Genomic DNA, 14,844 nt, shown 5'->3' with positions numbered 1-14,844 from the left:
CAGGGAAGTCCCTATATAATATGGTTCTAATGAGAGTATGTTAGACCATTATAGACATTAAGTATTTTCAGCAGATTTTTAAATTCATAGCATATTTTCTCACCATAATGCACTACAAAATATACAATAGAGATAAGAATGTATACCTTGGAACTAAAAATAAAAGTCCAGGGATAGTTTTCCAAAAAAATTTTGCTTCTGGGTATGTGTTAAATTTGTTGCGATTGTGTTTAACATTTTAAAAGTTCAGGTGCAGTAGATATTCCCTGAAAAGCTGGTTTTCTCTTCCTTTCTGACCAATAGGTTTCAGTTCATCAGTGCTAGTTATAAGACTTAAACAAAGCCACATATATACATGTTAGATGAAACTGTAGGTAATCACATTTACAGTGGCAATTCGTTTCAGGTAGTGGTTTAATCACCCTCTTAATCAACAGCACAATGGCAGGGGTAAACTTAAAAGCATGGAAGTTGGAGGGCAGAGATGCTGAGGAAAGATTGCAGCATTGGAGGGAGTGGGCAGATTTCAGTCAACAAGTGCACATTTCGGAATTCAAAATGCATTCTCTAAGCTGACTCCAAGTTGTCCTGTGCCGGGGACATTTACCACTTGTTGGGTTTTACAGTGTTATAAACAGTGCTCCTTTGAGTTCTCTGCTTGCTATTCTGAAACATACTTGAGTTTTGCTCCCAGGAAGGAAATGATTTTCATTTCAAAAATCAGTCATTTTTGAGCATTAATATAGGAGATTCATTTGAATCCATGCCTTCAGAGGTGTAGGAGTCAATCAGGATCCTGCTCCAGTGAAAAAACTTGATTCTTCCTTGAAACCCCAGCTTCCTTTTAAAGGCACCAAGGAGCACTGAATTACAGGAATGCCATACAGCCTGTTCTTTATTCTTCTGACCACCCCAGGCCAAGGGGGGAAAAAAGTTTTGTCTTTATTTTCACGAGTTACCACATGGTGTGGAACCTTCAGGGCAATTTCTGAAACTTCATTGGTAAGTGCCAGAAAAATCCTCTTTAACACCCACAGTTGAATGGAAGATAGTTTTGAGATGTTTTATTTTATTTTATTTGTTTTTATTTTATTTATTGCATAAAAAGATATTTAATGCGTAAAGGACAGGTCTATCTTCAATAAATCGCCAACATTTGAGAAACAGTAGGGAGTCTGAGGTCCAAAGCTCTAAAACCAGTAAGTTAAGAAATGTTTACGGAACACCTATTTTGCACAAATCTGAAGAGGTTCAGAAGTCTGAGATAAACTCTCGCCCTTAAATCGCCCAGTCTAGTTGGGCAGACAAACACAAACTCAGGGAACAAAGCAAGAGTTAAGTAGTAAAACTAGACAAATACACAAGTAATGAAACAAGGCACTGTGTGGTTGGGCTTAGAAAATAGTGTTTTAGGCAATATATTCTAGTGGTTTTGAATAGAGGGATCACAGTGATTTGAAAAACCCTGGAAAATCTTCACAAAGAAGGTACACATTGGGCTGGAATTGAAAACATAGGTAAGAATCAGATAACCTTAAATGGAAGGGAAAAGCAAATAGCAAATAGTTTTGGAGAGTCAGGTTGTAAGAGTGGGAAGGGGCCAGATTGGTAAATGCCTTAACGGTAACGCCTGGCGGAGAGGCTGAAGATGATTCTTGGGGATCCAAGGTCGACGGCAGTGTTTAAAACCAGACTATCAATGCGTAGGATTCCCTTTCCTTTTCTCCCTCCCCTCCTTCCGTCCTTTAGAAATAGAACCTGATTCGACAGGCATTCCCAGCCGTCAGGCACTGATGCAGCAGTTGAGGCGAGAAGTTGCCCAGTTGCTCCACCACTCCGGGGGCGGAGCGCAGGGAAAGTCGGAGGGAGTTGGGCCAGGTCCGTCAGACCTATCAGCCTGCTTATTCTGGCCTTTGTGAATTACGCTCAGCTGACCGAATATGCCCTGGGGTTAAAGGAGGTTCCGCAGCGAGTGAAAGGCATTTTCCGGTCGCTCTCCCACTTCGAGTATCTGAGATGGGAAACGGCGGCGGCGGCGGCGCGCCCGCTGAGCATACAAAAAAGTGTTTTCTTACCATATGGTTAGTGTTTACAGGTTTCGTCTAGTTCCTGCTCCCCAGAAATGGAAAATTAATAACGTTGAGGAAATGTCAGCAGTCACAGGGAGGGCTGAAAAAGGAAAGAGTGCAGAGGGTCTCCCAGAAAGACCCGGTTTCCGTGCAGACGGGTCTGCGGAATCTGCGCGAGCCTGCAGCCTCCCATCCCCTGGCGCCTTCGGCCCGCCGGGAGGTGGGGACGGGAAATCGGGCAGCCGAGGCCCACCCGGCTGTCCTCGCCAGCAGCCAGCAGATGGCTCCCGGGCTCTCTCGCCCCCTCTCCAGACGCAGGGCTTTGGCGGTTCGGGAGGGAGGCTGCGAGGAGGGGCACAGTGCCCGCCGCCGCAGCCCCGCGCCGCGTGCCTCCGGGCTGTGCGCTCCACGCTGGGGAACGTGAGCCTGGGCGCGGGAGGCCGGGTCTCGCGAGGTGAGGAGGAAACGCTGGAGGAGGAGAGCAGGAGGAGGAGAAGGAGGAGGAGGAGGGAAAAGCAGGAGGAGGAGCGCCGAAGCTGCCCCCGCCCAGATGAAGCCCGGCAGGAGCGCGAGGAAACCCTAGTCCCCCGCCCCGCGCCGCTCTCCCCGCCTCTCCCCACGCCTTCCGCCTTCACCTAGGGCCGTAGGTGCGACGCCGGAACCGGGCGGGAGCTGCTAGCTGCCGAAGCAGCACCGCCGCGAGCCGCAGCCGCCCCGCGCCCGCTCCCAATCTTGCCGGGTCTCCGTTCCGCCGCCAGGAACTGCAAGGAGGCGTCATGTAGCAGCAGCCGCAAACCCACCTCGAATTTGCAACTCTTTTTTTTTTTTTTTTTTTTGGTGGGGCGGGGGGCGCGGCAAAATTCTATCTCCGCCCCCGTTTTCTTGCCTATTCCCATTTGCAAGCTGCATCTGCCTCTAAGAAATTGAGGGGTTCAGGGTAGGGTGGGGAGCTGTAAATCAGAGTTGGACCTGCAGCACCCCCGCACCTAGAAGGCCACCATGACCGAAGAGAGCTCCGAGCTGCCCAGGGAGTTGATAGGTAAGAGTCGCGCGGTGGTTGATTTTCCTTCTGCCTCTGCGTCCCCCTCACCTCCCCCTCACCATCACCTCCACCTCCCCCTCACCTCCACCGCCCTTCCCACCTCTGCCCTCCCGTGCGTCCTGCGAAGTCCCGGCGCCTCTGGGGCCGGAGTGCTGTCGGGCAGGGTCGCTGGGGGGCGCCGGGAAGTTTGTTCCCATCTGACCGCTTGCAAAGCCGAGTCCGGAGAGGGCCGGCGCGGGGAGGAATCGGGAGCCCCGGCAGCACACTCTGCTGCGCCGCTGGAACACCCCCCAGGCGGCTCCTTCCGCCGCGACCGGGGGTCCAGGTTGGCGGAGGAAGGGGGAGGTCTGCCAGGGTCTGGGGAGTTCTGGAAGCGAGGAGAATCCTTTACAGCGCCCAGCCCAGTGTCCCCAACTCGGGAAGTCCGGGAAAGCCCAGCACCGGGACGGCTGGCGAGCGCACAGTGGGTCGCCTCTGGCACGTGCCAGGACCACCCTGTCCCCAGGAAATAACCGGCGGGAGGTGCCCCTGTGACGTACAGACTTGGGGGAGGGGGACGCTAGTCCGGTATAATGACTGAGCCTAGCAAGGCGTGGCTTCGCCTAGCGAACTGGGAGCGAAAGGGTTACAGGACTGACGCAAACTCGGGCCAGGAAATTGAGGGTTAATGATAAAAAGCCTTATTTCAGTAATGATTAACCTACCGATTCTCCCGATCCTGGATCTCTTAGGGAAGCCGTGTGTGGTACCCTGTGCAAGGTGACCCATTGTTTGAGTCCCTTGAGGGTTTTTTTTTTGGGGGGGTGAATATTTTGTCTTGGGGTTTAACTTAATTAAGTGGAAGGTTACAATGGCAGAGCTCAAATGAGGTTTGGGGGGAAGACTGTTCGGAAAACCAAGCGTTTAAGCGTGTGTGTAGCATGTTGTATTGTAACAAGGTATGTGTTTCTGTGTGCGTGTGTGTTTTGAGCCCCAGTGACCTATATTCCTTACTGTCGCATCCTTGGCACACCACACAGCCTACAGCTCAGAAAAGATGATGTTGGGCTTCTCTGGTGGCGCAGTGGTTGAGAGTCAGCCTGCCGATGCAGGGGACACGGGTTCGTGCCCCGGTCCGGGAAGATCCCACATGCCGCGGAGCGGCTGGGCCCGTGAGCCATGGCCGCTGAGCCTGCGCTCCGCAACGGGGGAGGCCACAACAGTGAGAGGCCTGCGTACCGCAAAAAAAAAAAAAAGATGATGTTTAATCGGTCCTGACAAGAGTTCTAACCGCCCACTCATCTGCATCTGAGGAATTTGCCCCTCTGTTTCACCTTTTATTAGTAATATACTTCGGAGGAGTTTGTGTGTGCTCTTCCATTAGTGACTGTTAACTCAGCAGGTGAAACTAGATGTAAAAAAGCTGTTGCTAGGCTTGTATGGAAGATGGAAGCTTCTGCTTTTGTGGAATAAAAAAAAACCTAACTACCAAATTTAGGGTATAAAGTCTTACCCCCCTTGCCCCCCAATCATGCCCCTTCTCTCCCCAACCCTGTAGAGTCCACTGGGAGTGAGTGGTCCATCCAGTTCTGGGAGGCTGAGATCTTTCCAACACCCTTCCAGGAAGGAAACCAACACACAGAACCTCTGAAGATGCCTCCAGAGGTCCTGAGAAAGAGAATTTAGGGGAGGGTTTGCCTGGCTGGCCAGGGGATAAGGATAACTAAAGAAGGGGGCAGAGTATTTAATTAGTTGTCCTTGAGCCTGGTGGTGAAAAGTTTAGGTAATTACCCAGGAAAAAGGGTGATGAAGGATAGGATGGAAATAAGGTACCTGGTCTATATTGATGGTGCTCAAAAGAAATCCTTTGGTATATTTTAAAAGTTGAATTTAACCCTTATCTAGAAATGGAATTTTTGTTGTTTATCGTGTCCTGCCAATCTCACATATCTTTCAAACAAGGGACAAATGTTTTTGTGATAGGCCCAATATGATTTTTCTGGGCCTTTAAATGGTCTAATTGGCCTGGGCTAGGGGAAATTCCTGCATCTGCTTTAGTCTCTAATTTCAAGGGCTTGCAGGAGTTCTGCTCTCATCAGTTCAAAATGGCAACCACGTGAAAACCTCAATATAGTCCCTGAAGCTAATCCCCCAAGGCATTTAAAACATGTGTGGTGTATCTTTCTGATTATTAAAGTAATACAGGCTTTTTATTTTAAACATTTAAATGCAGAGAAGAATGAGAATATATGTCACCCATGTTACCACTCCAAGATAGCTACTTTTGACCTATGGGTATATAACTTTCCCATCTTTTTCTTTGTGTATATATTCTTAAATCACTTTCAGTTGCTCATTTCCCACAGTTCTTTTTAGGGGAGGGACGAGTAGCCCGTACCCGTTTTGAGTTCTGATAAGATAGGAGCTGCCTAGAGAACTCCCCGTGCAATGAGCTCCCTGACCTACCCCCACCCCCGCCAACATTCCACCTCATTGCTGTTCGCTGGACAAACTGTAACTTTTCTTGTTCCCATGCCCTTCTCTTTGCTGGCACTGCCCTATCCTCCCTTCCTTCACTCTTCTTATCTGAGTGGCTCTAAACTCTTTGTGGTGGGTTTCCAATAAGAATATTTTGATCACCCCTTAATAAGCATATATTTATTAAGCTGCATGCATATTTCATTTAGTGTGTGGAATCTAAAACAAACTGAAACACATTGCAAGTAGAAGTAGAAATTCTGTTTTCTTCCTGCACCCCAATGGATTGTATTGTACACTGTGCTTTGGAAACCAGTGGTCTATTTCCTACTCCTTCAAGCTTCAGCTCAAGGGTCCCCTCCTCCCTGAAACCTTCATGTATCTTCTTGTCCATGATCTCATGGTAGTAAGTGCAGATTCATCTAGTGACATCAATCCGTCTAGTGGCTTACAATCCTCCACTAGATAGGAAGCACTTGTGGAATGCAGGGGTCATCTCTAGCCCGGCATCTAGTAGAGTAGTTGGCACTCTAGGTATATTTGTTGAATATATGAATAAACCAAAATGATTATAATACACAATTCAGAGTGGTGGGGGTATAAAGGAGTTTGCTACGTTTTGAAGGAAGGTAGAATCTAACCAGCAGGAGAATAAGGAAAGTGCAGCCCAGGAAAGAGAATAATATATACAGGATCCTAGGGGTGTAAAGGATGGAGAGGATAGAGATAATTGGGTGTGTGCTGAAAAGTTAAGCTGGAAAAGTGTGAAAGATCTTGAGTGACCTACTGCAAAGTTTGGGTTCATCCAAAAATGACTGTGACTCATAGAGCAAGAGGGACATGATCAGATCTGTGGCTTTGGAAGGGTCTCTCTAGTTCTCTGGGAGGTGTGCTACAGGGGCTGATAGGTTGGAGGTGGTAGGCTTAGTCTCGGTGAGAGATTCTGAGGCCCTGAATGCAGGATCAAGCCCACGGGTCAGGAGCTGTTAGGAGGTGGTCCTAGGAGAGTAGGTAACTGGCTCCCTGAGAGAATGGAGTTGGAGATAAACAAGATTTCTAGCTTCATTAAGGGCCAGAGGAGGAGCAGGGAAAATAGTGACTTTGATTTGGGACCTGTTCAGTTTGGGGTCCTCACGGGAGTCCTAGAAGGGCCTTCCCGCTACCATCCAAGTTTTCAAGTCTCCCCTTCTCTCTCAATTCCGCCTTTGACCACTCTTCGGGGATGTGGTGGTATGAAGATTTTGAAAGGACAGACAGCCAGGAACACCCTGACTAAATTGTTTGGGCCGGTTCTTGTTCTTTGTCATATTTCCCAACCTTCATGTCAAGGCACTCCTAGAAAATGATAATATGTTTATGGCACTGTCATGAACACAGAGTCTGCTGGGGGCCAGAGGTAACCAGCCAAGGGATTTTATGAATTCCTGTTGTGTTTATGGTCTGCCTGCCTGCACTATGGTGCCTGCAATATAGTGCTCTATGCTACTGCCTGACCTTGCTTCTTTTTTTTTTTCTTTGTGTGTGCTTATCCTCTTTGCCCGGCAAGATTATATCATGCCTTGCATGGACTGGTATTATATCATATGCTTTTATATTTGCCTCAGCATCTGAGCACATGGTCCAAGGCACAAAGTAGGTATTCATCAAATACGTGGTGACCAATAACTATCAGGCTTGTTAAAAGAAGCAACAACAACAAACAAACAAAAAAAGAAAACTACAAAGAAAAAAAAAGACAACAATAAAAAATAAAAACAACCAAAAATGCTCCTTCAAATGTTGTCCTCCCCAATGCTTTTCTCTTATTAATAAAAGAGTATAACAAAATTATTCCTTTCTTTCAGAAAGCATAAAGGATGTTATTGGCAGAGAGATAAAGATTGCATTGAAAAAGAAAGTAAAGTTGGAAGTGAAGGGAGACAAAGTTGAAAACAAAGTGCTGGTAAGTATTAATGTTTTTCTTAAAAAAAAAAGTTTGGAAGTAAAAGTGTTTTTCCCCTCTATTGTTTTGATTGCCTCATTTTCATGCAGCACTGGTTCTGTGTTTTATATTTTGTTCAAAAGTTCTGATGCCCATTTTGTCCTAGGTTAGTTGGAATATTTGTCCACTGAAAGTTAAAGGTAGGGTTAATTTAAATTTTAGAGACTGAAGTTTTTAAAAATTGTCTTTCTTAATGTTGTAAAGTCACCCACATCTAGGTCATCTCCTAGAGACCGTTTTCAATTTATTCAAAGTTGGATGTTAAAGGGAGCTTGCTTATTATCTTTGTTGTGGCTGATTATCTGATTTTATTTGCGAGGACTTGAGATGAATTTTTTTAAACTCCTCCTATGTCAGTTTAATTATTAAATTTTCTCAAATGTTATATCCGCAGCCATCTCTGGGTGATGGTCTGAGAAGGTGAAGAAAACATTTGTCTTTTAAAATTGGTTTTTGGTGTTTGGGAGGGAAAGGCCAGCTCCTCCCTCTGGCTTTTGAGAAGAGTTGCTGGGGGGCTAAGGGATTGGCCCTTGTTGAGCCCGGGATTGCTACGGAGTTGTCAGTGCCTGAGTTGTACCTTTAGAGAGGTGAAAAGCCTTTTGTGGTGTTTTAGTGGTTTCTGTGTTGAAACTGTGGCAAACCTTAATTTAAGCTTAGGTAAATACACCTTGTTTGTGTTTTTGTTGAAGAGAATATTTGGTTTCATCTTTTTGTTTATCTTTTTACCATTAGAAAATTTTAAACATATGCAAAAGTAGAGAACACGCCCCCACACTTCTGGAGTATTTAAAAATAAATCTCATCAGAGTAGTATTCATAAACCCATGCCATGAGTAAAATTTGCAAAGTTAAAACTGCAAAGACAAATTTACATGTCCAGTGTAATAAAGTTGGCACCATTAAAGAATAGTTATGATTGGTACTTACTGTTAAGATGTTGTGGGAGGGCTCTTAATGTCAGCTGGGGTTGATTAAGGTTGTAACCAAATTACAAATGTATTTGAATTTAAGCATTTATCTCCCCAACTCTGGAATCTGAGCAGTTTCTAGTGGCTTGGGGTAAACTTGTCTTGCCTGTTCCTTACTTGCAGGGGCAGGAATTGTTAATAGAAATATTCAAGGTTTGACAAGCTTCAGGTTTGAGCAGGATGGTCTATGAATTAAGCTTCTTTAAGTCGTTGATTTTCGAGTTTCTGAATTTAGAGAAATTCAGTTACTTAAATTAAAACATTGGGAATTTCCTTAAAATTTGCATTTCTGACTTTCTTTTGTCTGTCAGTTCAGTAAAATAGGGTATACCTGAATTGGCTTAAGTCAGTATTTCTGTTCTTTTTTTTAAAATTAAATTTTATATGTTTAACTTTTATTAATTTTTAAGGTGTACAATGTGGTGTTTTGATATACGTATACATTGTGAAATGATTACCACAATCAAGCCAATTAACATACCCACCACCTCACTTAGTGACCATTTGTGTGTGTGGGGGGAGAACATTTGGGATCTAGTCTCTTAGCACATTTCAAATATAAAGTATATTATTGTTAACTATAGCCAACATGCTGTACATTAGGTCTTCAGAAAGTATTTCTGTCCTAATTTTTATTTCTTGTTCCTTTTCCCCAAGTGCCACCCCCCGCCCCCGCCCCACGCACTCTTAGTGTCCTTTCTTATAAAGCTGGGAGTGTGTTATATAGGACTTGGTTCCTTCTTTTCACACTTTGAGACTTTACGCTATTCCTAGCTTATCTTTTGTAGAGGGTCTATCTTCATCTTCCTTTTCATGGTCATAAGAGCTAATGTTTGTTCAGCAGCCTCTGTTGGACACTGGATTATGCATTGCTGTATTCGCTCCAGCAGCAGCCCTCTGAGGTAGGCACTGTTTACACCTGTATTTGCGGAAACTGAGATTTGGAGAGGCTAAAGGAGCTTGTTTCAGGTCATCCAGCTGATGAATGACCGAGCCTGGAGTTGAATGAACCTAGATCTGTCTCACTCAGAGCCTATCCACTTCCCCATTATGCTCAAAATAGAAAGAAAATACCCTTTGGCTTGTTGTTCAGTGGTTGCAAACTTTCAGGAAGATTTGGACTTTAGAAGGATTAGTTCTCCCTTGTGTGGATTTGACTGATGGATTGATAACATTATACATTGCTCGGTTCCACACTGGTTGAGCCTCTCCCATGTGCCAAATGTGCAAGATGGACATAAGATTCTGACTTCATGGGAGTCAGAGCTCAGAGTTGAGTTGGGAGGTAAACATCTCTACAGGCAGTGCTTTGAGATGTGCTATGAGCAAGATGATTGGGGGCACATGGGAGGAACCCCTGACTCAGGCCTGAGGGTCAGGGAAGACTTCCAGAAAGAAGGCAAAGGTAAACTGACACCCAATGGATGAATAAGGGTTACTGAGGGAAGAGAGCAGAGACATGTTATAGACAAAGGAAACAGAATATGCCTGGGAAGCCAGAGAGAGCTTAGCATGTTAGAGGCAAATACCAAGTACAGCTGGAGCAAGGGGTACGGGGTGGAGAATGTCTGGGCAAAGCTGATTCTTTTTCTTGCAATTGGGATCAGGTGAAAGTTGGGACTGGTTGAACAGGTCTCTTCCCACCACCTGTTTCTAAGGACCATCACATGAACTTTATCCTCCCCTCTTTTAGGGAGGCAGTAGGGCTCAGCGGTTAAGGCCTTGGACCTTGAGTCATGCCTAGTTCACACTGGCAGCCTAGCCACTTTATAACATTGTTCAGCCTCAATTCCTTTCTCTAATGAAACAGACCTTCTATTTGTGTGTGGTTTCTTTGTAGATTAACTGGAATATGTCTTAACACTGCTTAGCACAATGCCTAGCACATGATGAACACCCAACAGATGATACAGCAGAAAGAACCAAAGGCTTGTGCATTCTGTTTTTTCAGTGGCACAGAAAATGCCTATTCTTTCCATGCCCAAGTATTCACTGCCTTTATTGAGGGATTGAGCTTAGTTCACTATAAGGCCAATAATTATTTATAGTCTGTGGTACCTTTTAAGCTGGATGGAGTGCACCTGATGAGATCTCACATTCCTAAGGTATGCACTGGTCTAGTGAAATCAGAAATCGATGTTGGAGGAAGAGTGTTCTGTGGTCAAACAAGTTTGACAGTCAAGTGGTAAGCCAGGATAAACCAGCATCTTTACTGCATGGCTTTGACTCAGAGCCTTTAGTACACCTTTGTGCGTAGTAGATTTCTCAGAATGAGCGGAAGTATACTGTCTTTCTCAAGCTTATAAGGCTAGAGACCCTACTGACCATAGTTCGGGAAACTGGGATGGAACAGGTCCAAGCTGGTGCCTTTGGGAACAGTTAAAGGGAACATGGAACAGACTAGAACAGGCTCTCTGTCACTTGGAGTGTCCTCCTGGCGGACAGTTCTTTGGCCTGTACATTTTTGGGATTTTTTTTTTTTTTTTTTTTTGGCTGTGCTGCTCGGCATGTGGGATCTTAGTTCCCCAACCAGGGATCGAACCCGTGCCCCCTGCAGTGGAAGCACGGAGTCTTAACCACTGGACCACCAGGGAAGTCCCTGGCCTGTACTTTTTATCTAAGTGGTGGGCAGGTCTGCCGCAAGCCACACACTGGCACTATGTCATCTTTTGCTGTACTGCCTTTCTCTGTTGTCTTTCGGGGGTGTCATCAGGAGGAGATTCTGTGTTCTCTAGACTTTTAGTCCTTCCTCCCATTTGCTACTTGAATCTCCACCCAAGTTTTGTAGTACCTGGACTTTTTAAAGTGTAATTTAATTTACACTTTTTTTCCCATTAAACTTTGCATTTTTAGGTAATTGTAGGTTTACCTGCAGTCATAAGAACTAATGCAGAGAGATCCTCTGTACCCTTTTTATCCAGTCTCCTCTATCTTGCAAACTTGTGGGGCATGACCACAGTCAAGATGTTGACACTGATACTGGAAAATGCAGAACATTTGTGTCACCATAGAGATCCCTCACATTGCCTTTCAGGGCCACACCCAGACACCCACCACTTCTCTGACTGCTGGTAGCCCCTGCTGTGTTCTCCACTTCCTTCCGTAATTTTGTCACTTCAAAAATGTTGGATAGTGTAATCACACAGTATATGTGCCTTTTTGGGATTGGCTCTTTTGGCTTCTAATAATTCCCTGGACATTGATCGAAGTTGTGTGTATCCATTGTTCCTTTTTAGTTGTTTCTTTTTTAAAAAAAATTATTTTATTTATTTTTGGCTGCATTGGGTCTTTGCTGCTACGCGGGCCTTCTCTAGTTGCAGCTAGCGGGGGCTACTCACACCGTGCACAGGCCCCTCACTGCGGTGGCCTCTCCTGCCGCGGAGCGCGGGCTCCAGGCGCGCGGACTTCAGCCGTTGTGGCACGTGGGCTCGGCAGCCGTGGCTTGCGGGCTCTAGAGCGCAGGCTCAGCAGCTGTGGCACACGGGCTTAGCCGCTCCGCGGCACGTGGGATCCTCCCGGACCAGGGCCCGAACCCATGTCCTCTGCATCGGTAGGCGGATTCCCAACCACTTGAGCCACCAGGGAAGTCCCTAGTTGTTGTTTCTGAGGAGTAGAGTCCATGGTATGGAGGTACCACACTTCGTTCACGCACTGACAGACTTGTAAGTTGTTTCCAGTTTGGGGCTCTTAGGAATAAAACCGATATAAATATTTGTTTATAGATTTTGGTGTGAAAATAAGGCTCCCTTTCTCCCTTTGAAATGCCGAAGAGTATAATTGTGGGTTTGTATAGGAATTGCCCTTTTTTTTTTTAGAAGCCGTCATTTTCCATTTTCCAGAATGGCTGAATCATTGTGTAGTCCTACCAGCAATGCATGTGTGATCCAGGCAATTTGGTATTGCCTGGCCTTTGTTTTTTTTTTTTTTTTTTGAGGACTAATGGTTGAAAAAAATGTTGTCAAGGGAAAGCAAGGGCCCCCACCCACGCTTCTGCTGTTGCTAGTCTGCAGGAGAGGAATGTGTCTCTCTCTCCAGAATAGCGCCTCTGAAGTGTGTGGCAGATCCGTTCCTGGTCTCAGCTTTGTTTTTGCTGTTTCACTTTGGAATTTGGGTTCAATCATCTTTGCCAACCCCTTGTTCTTCCACATGCCTCTTAAAATGGGGCAGACGCAGGACTCCCTTTCTTATTAGACCGAGCACGTCGAGGAATGGCATGTAAAGGTAACCATGTCAGTTTGTTCACCTGTTCCCTTGAAAACACTTCATCCACCGTTCATTTATTTTCTTTTGGAAAGTTAACCTGAATCTCTTTAATGTATTTTCTCTTGCTTGGCTATTTATTTATAACTTTCGAGCATCTGGATTTGGCTTGATTGGAATAACTAAGTTAACTTGAAGATGAGGAAAAGTAAAAGGACGTTATTTGGGGTAACATGTATCCTTAGAATATTTTGGTGGCAGTGCTGTCTTTCATTAAAATATAAACTCTACTCCTACCTTTTTATTTATTTGCGGTACGCGGCCTCTCACCGCTGTGGCCTCTCCCGTTGCGGAGCACAGGCTCCGGACGCGCAGGCTCAGCGGCCATGGCTCACGGGCCCAGCCGCTCCGCGGCACGTGGGATCTTCCCGGACCGGGGCACGAACCCGTGTCCCCAGCATCGGCAGGCGGACTCTCAACCACTGCGCCATCAGGGAAGCCCCTACCTGTTTATTTTTTAAAAATGCATTGAAAAGGGAATATCTCTCACCTAAAAGTTTTGTAAGCATCTGGCCCACATAGTCAGGAATTGGTTTAAACCTCAGTCTCTGATATGGATAGTGTTGTTCTTTTACACGAGGCCATGCTCATTTTCTGTGGCTAGTCTGTTTAATATTTTCCTAATTCCCCTGTCTATAATACCTAACTTGATTCAGCAGCACGACCCACGGCATAGTCACTTCTCAGACAAATATTCACTCTGGAAAATTACGCTTTGCAGCTACTTTCAGGTGACATCAACCTTAGCCAATGGTTTCCAGACTTTTTTTTTTTTTAAAAATCAGTTGTACCCTTTTAAAACACATAATTTTCCATGGGACCAATAAAATAGTGTTATTTTAGGAGTGTAAGTGTGTTTTGCAAGTTTATAGTTAAAATCCAAAATACTAGTATAAACCCAATCTGATTTGTGTGAGGCTGTTTTGATGAACATAACTTACAAATAGAGGAGAGATTGGATTTTGTTAGAGAGACTCCCTATTTACCCTTTAAGTAGTACAAATGTCACAGTTTTAAAAATAGCTACTTTTGCAATCTCAGGATGCTTTCTAAGGAAATAGAGATGTCAGGAGACACTTTATCCTGAGTTCTGCACAAAAGTGGGGTATGCTGACAACGAAGCTTATCTCATTGTTGATCTCCAGTAAGTTAAATTTGGTGTAACATCAAATCATGTGTTTGTGTTTTATCCCAGCAGTTAAAATAGAAGTAAGAATGAAATTCACATCAGATGTTTGTAGATTGCAGTGGCTTCTGAAGAATGCTATTGGAAAATCGTTGTTCTAGGCCTCCGGGTTTACTTCCCTCTGCAGGAGGCTCTTGTACCAGTTGTTGGGTAATTTGAACAGTTCTCTTTGTGGAACTTTAGGAGCCTCAACTTTTAAGGATCACTTACAATTCAGTGCATAGGTAATTTTCAAAGCACCTGGGTGAAGTTACATGACTAGAAAATTGAGCTTTAGAAAACAGCAACAACATTGAAACAATCTTCAGGAGTAGGTATCAGAGGGCACACATTGTTGCCAAGGGTCCTGGCAAAAGTTCTGGGAAACTCAAAATAAAATAATCCATATTTGAGTACATCAGAATTTTCCCCAACTCAGAACTGGAGTCAGCTCCCGCTGATCTCTGGGTAAGGGGTTGGAGGCAGGTTATGGCTCTGGGCACATGTTTCCAGGAGACAGTTCTGGCCAACTTGAACTTGTTACCTGAGCTGCATTTACATTCTACTTTCTCATCTGCATCTGCCCCAGTTTCTTTTGTAGTTGGGTTAGGTGAGTCAAATGACCTTGGGCAAGAAGCAGTTGAACATACACCAGCCTTGGTGTAACTTTTCATTGTTCTTAAAAACATACTCTTTTCCAGCCTCTGGGATTTAGGCACCCTGGGAAGGGGCATTTAGGTACACCCTGGTGGAGGAGAGGGAGTATTCGAGCCTTGTGAAGGGGGCATTTTGGACAAGGAGGAGCTGGGATATCTAACTAGAATACGCCATGAATTGGAAGAACTCATTTTTCATGGTGTAAAATAGGTACAGAGAAAACAAAACAGAAAGGCTTTAGTGAA

The 14,844-nt window shown here is 45.1% G+C and overlaps 2 protein-coding genes across 11 annotated transcripts in view; one reads left to right on the top strand and one right to left on the bottom strand.

Moving 5' to 3' along the window:
• Window positions 1–14,844, bottom strand: part of LOC131764413 (cytidine monophosphate-N-acetylneuraminic acid hydroxylase) — a 285,608-nt gene that overhangs the window by 175,279 nt on the left and 95,485 nt on the right. The window lies entirely within an intron of this gene.
• CARMIL1 (capping protein regulator and myosin 1 linker 1) overlaps window positions 2,204–14,844 on the top strand; it is a 326,341-nt gene continuing 313,700 nt past the window's right edge. For 5 of the 8 annotated variants that reach the window (XM_067006576.1, XM_067006574.1, XM_067006577.1 and 2 more), the window contains exons 1-2: window positions 2,204–3,108; window positions 7,413–7,510. In XM_067006576.1, coding sequence (XP_066862677.1) covers window positions 3,069–3,108; window positions 7,413–7,510 — 138 coding nt within the window. In that variant the 5' untranslated portion in view covers window positions 2,204–3,068. The remainder of the gene's footprint in view (window positions 3,109–7,412; window positions 7,511–14,844) is intronic. The other 3 variants (XM_059077575.2, XM_059077574.2, XM_059077573.2) reach the window with 1 other exon arrangement.

Source organism: Kogia breviceps, chromosome 10 (genome assembly GCF_026419965.1).
Source record: "Kogia breviceps isolate mKogBre1 chromosome 10, mKogBre1 haplotype 1, whole genome shotgun sequence".
Classification (NCBI taxonomy): Eukaryota; Metazoa; Chordata; class Mammalia; order Artiodactyla; family Physeteridae; genus Kogia; species Kogia breviceps.
The sequence above is the reverse complement of the archived record's forward strand: the minus strand, read 5'-3'. Positions and strand labels throughout refer to the sequence as shown.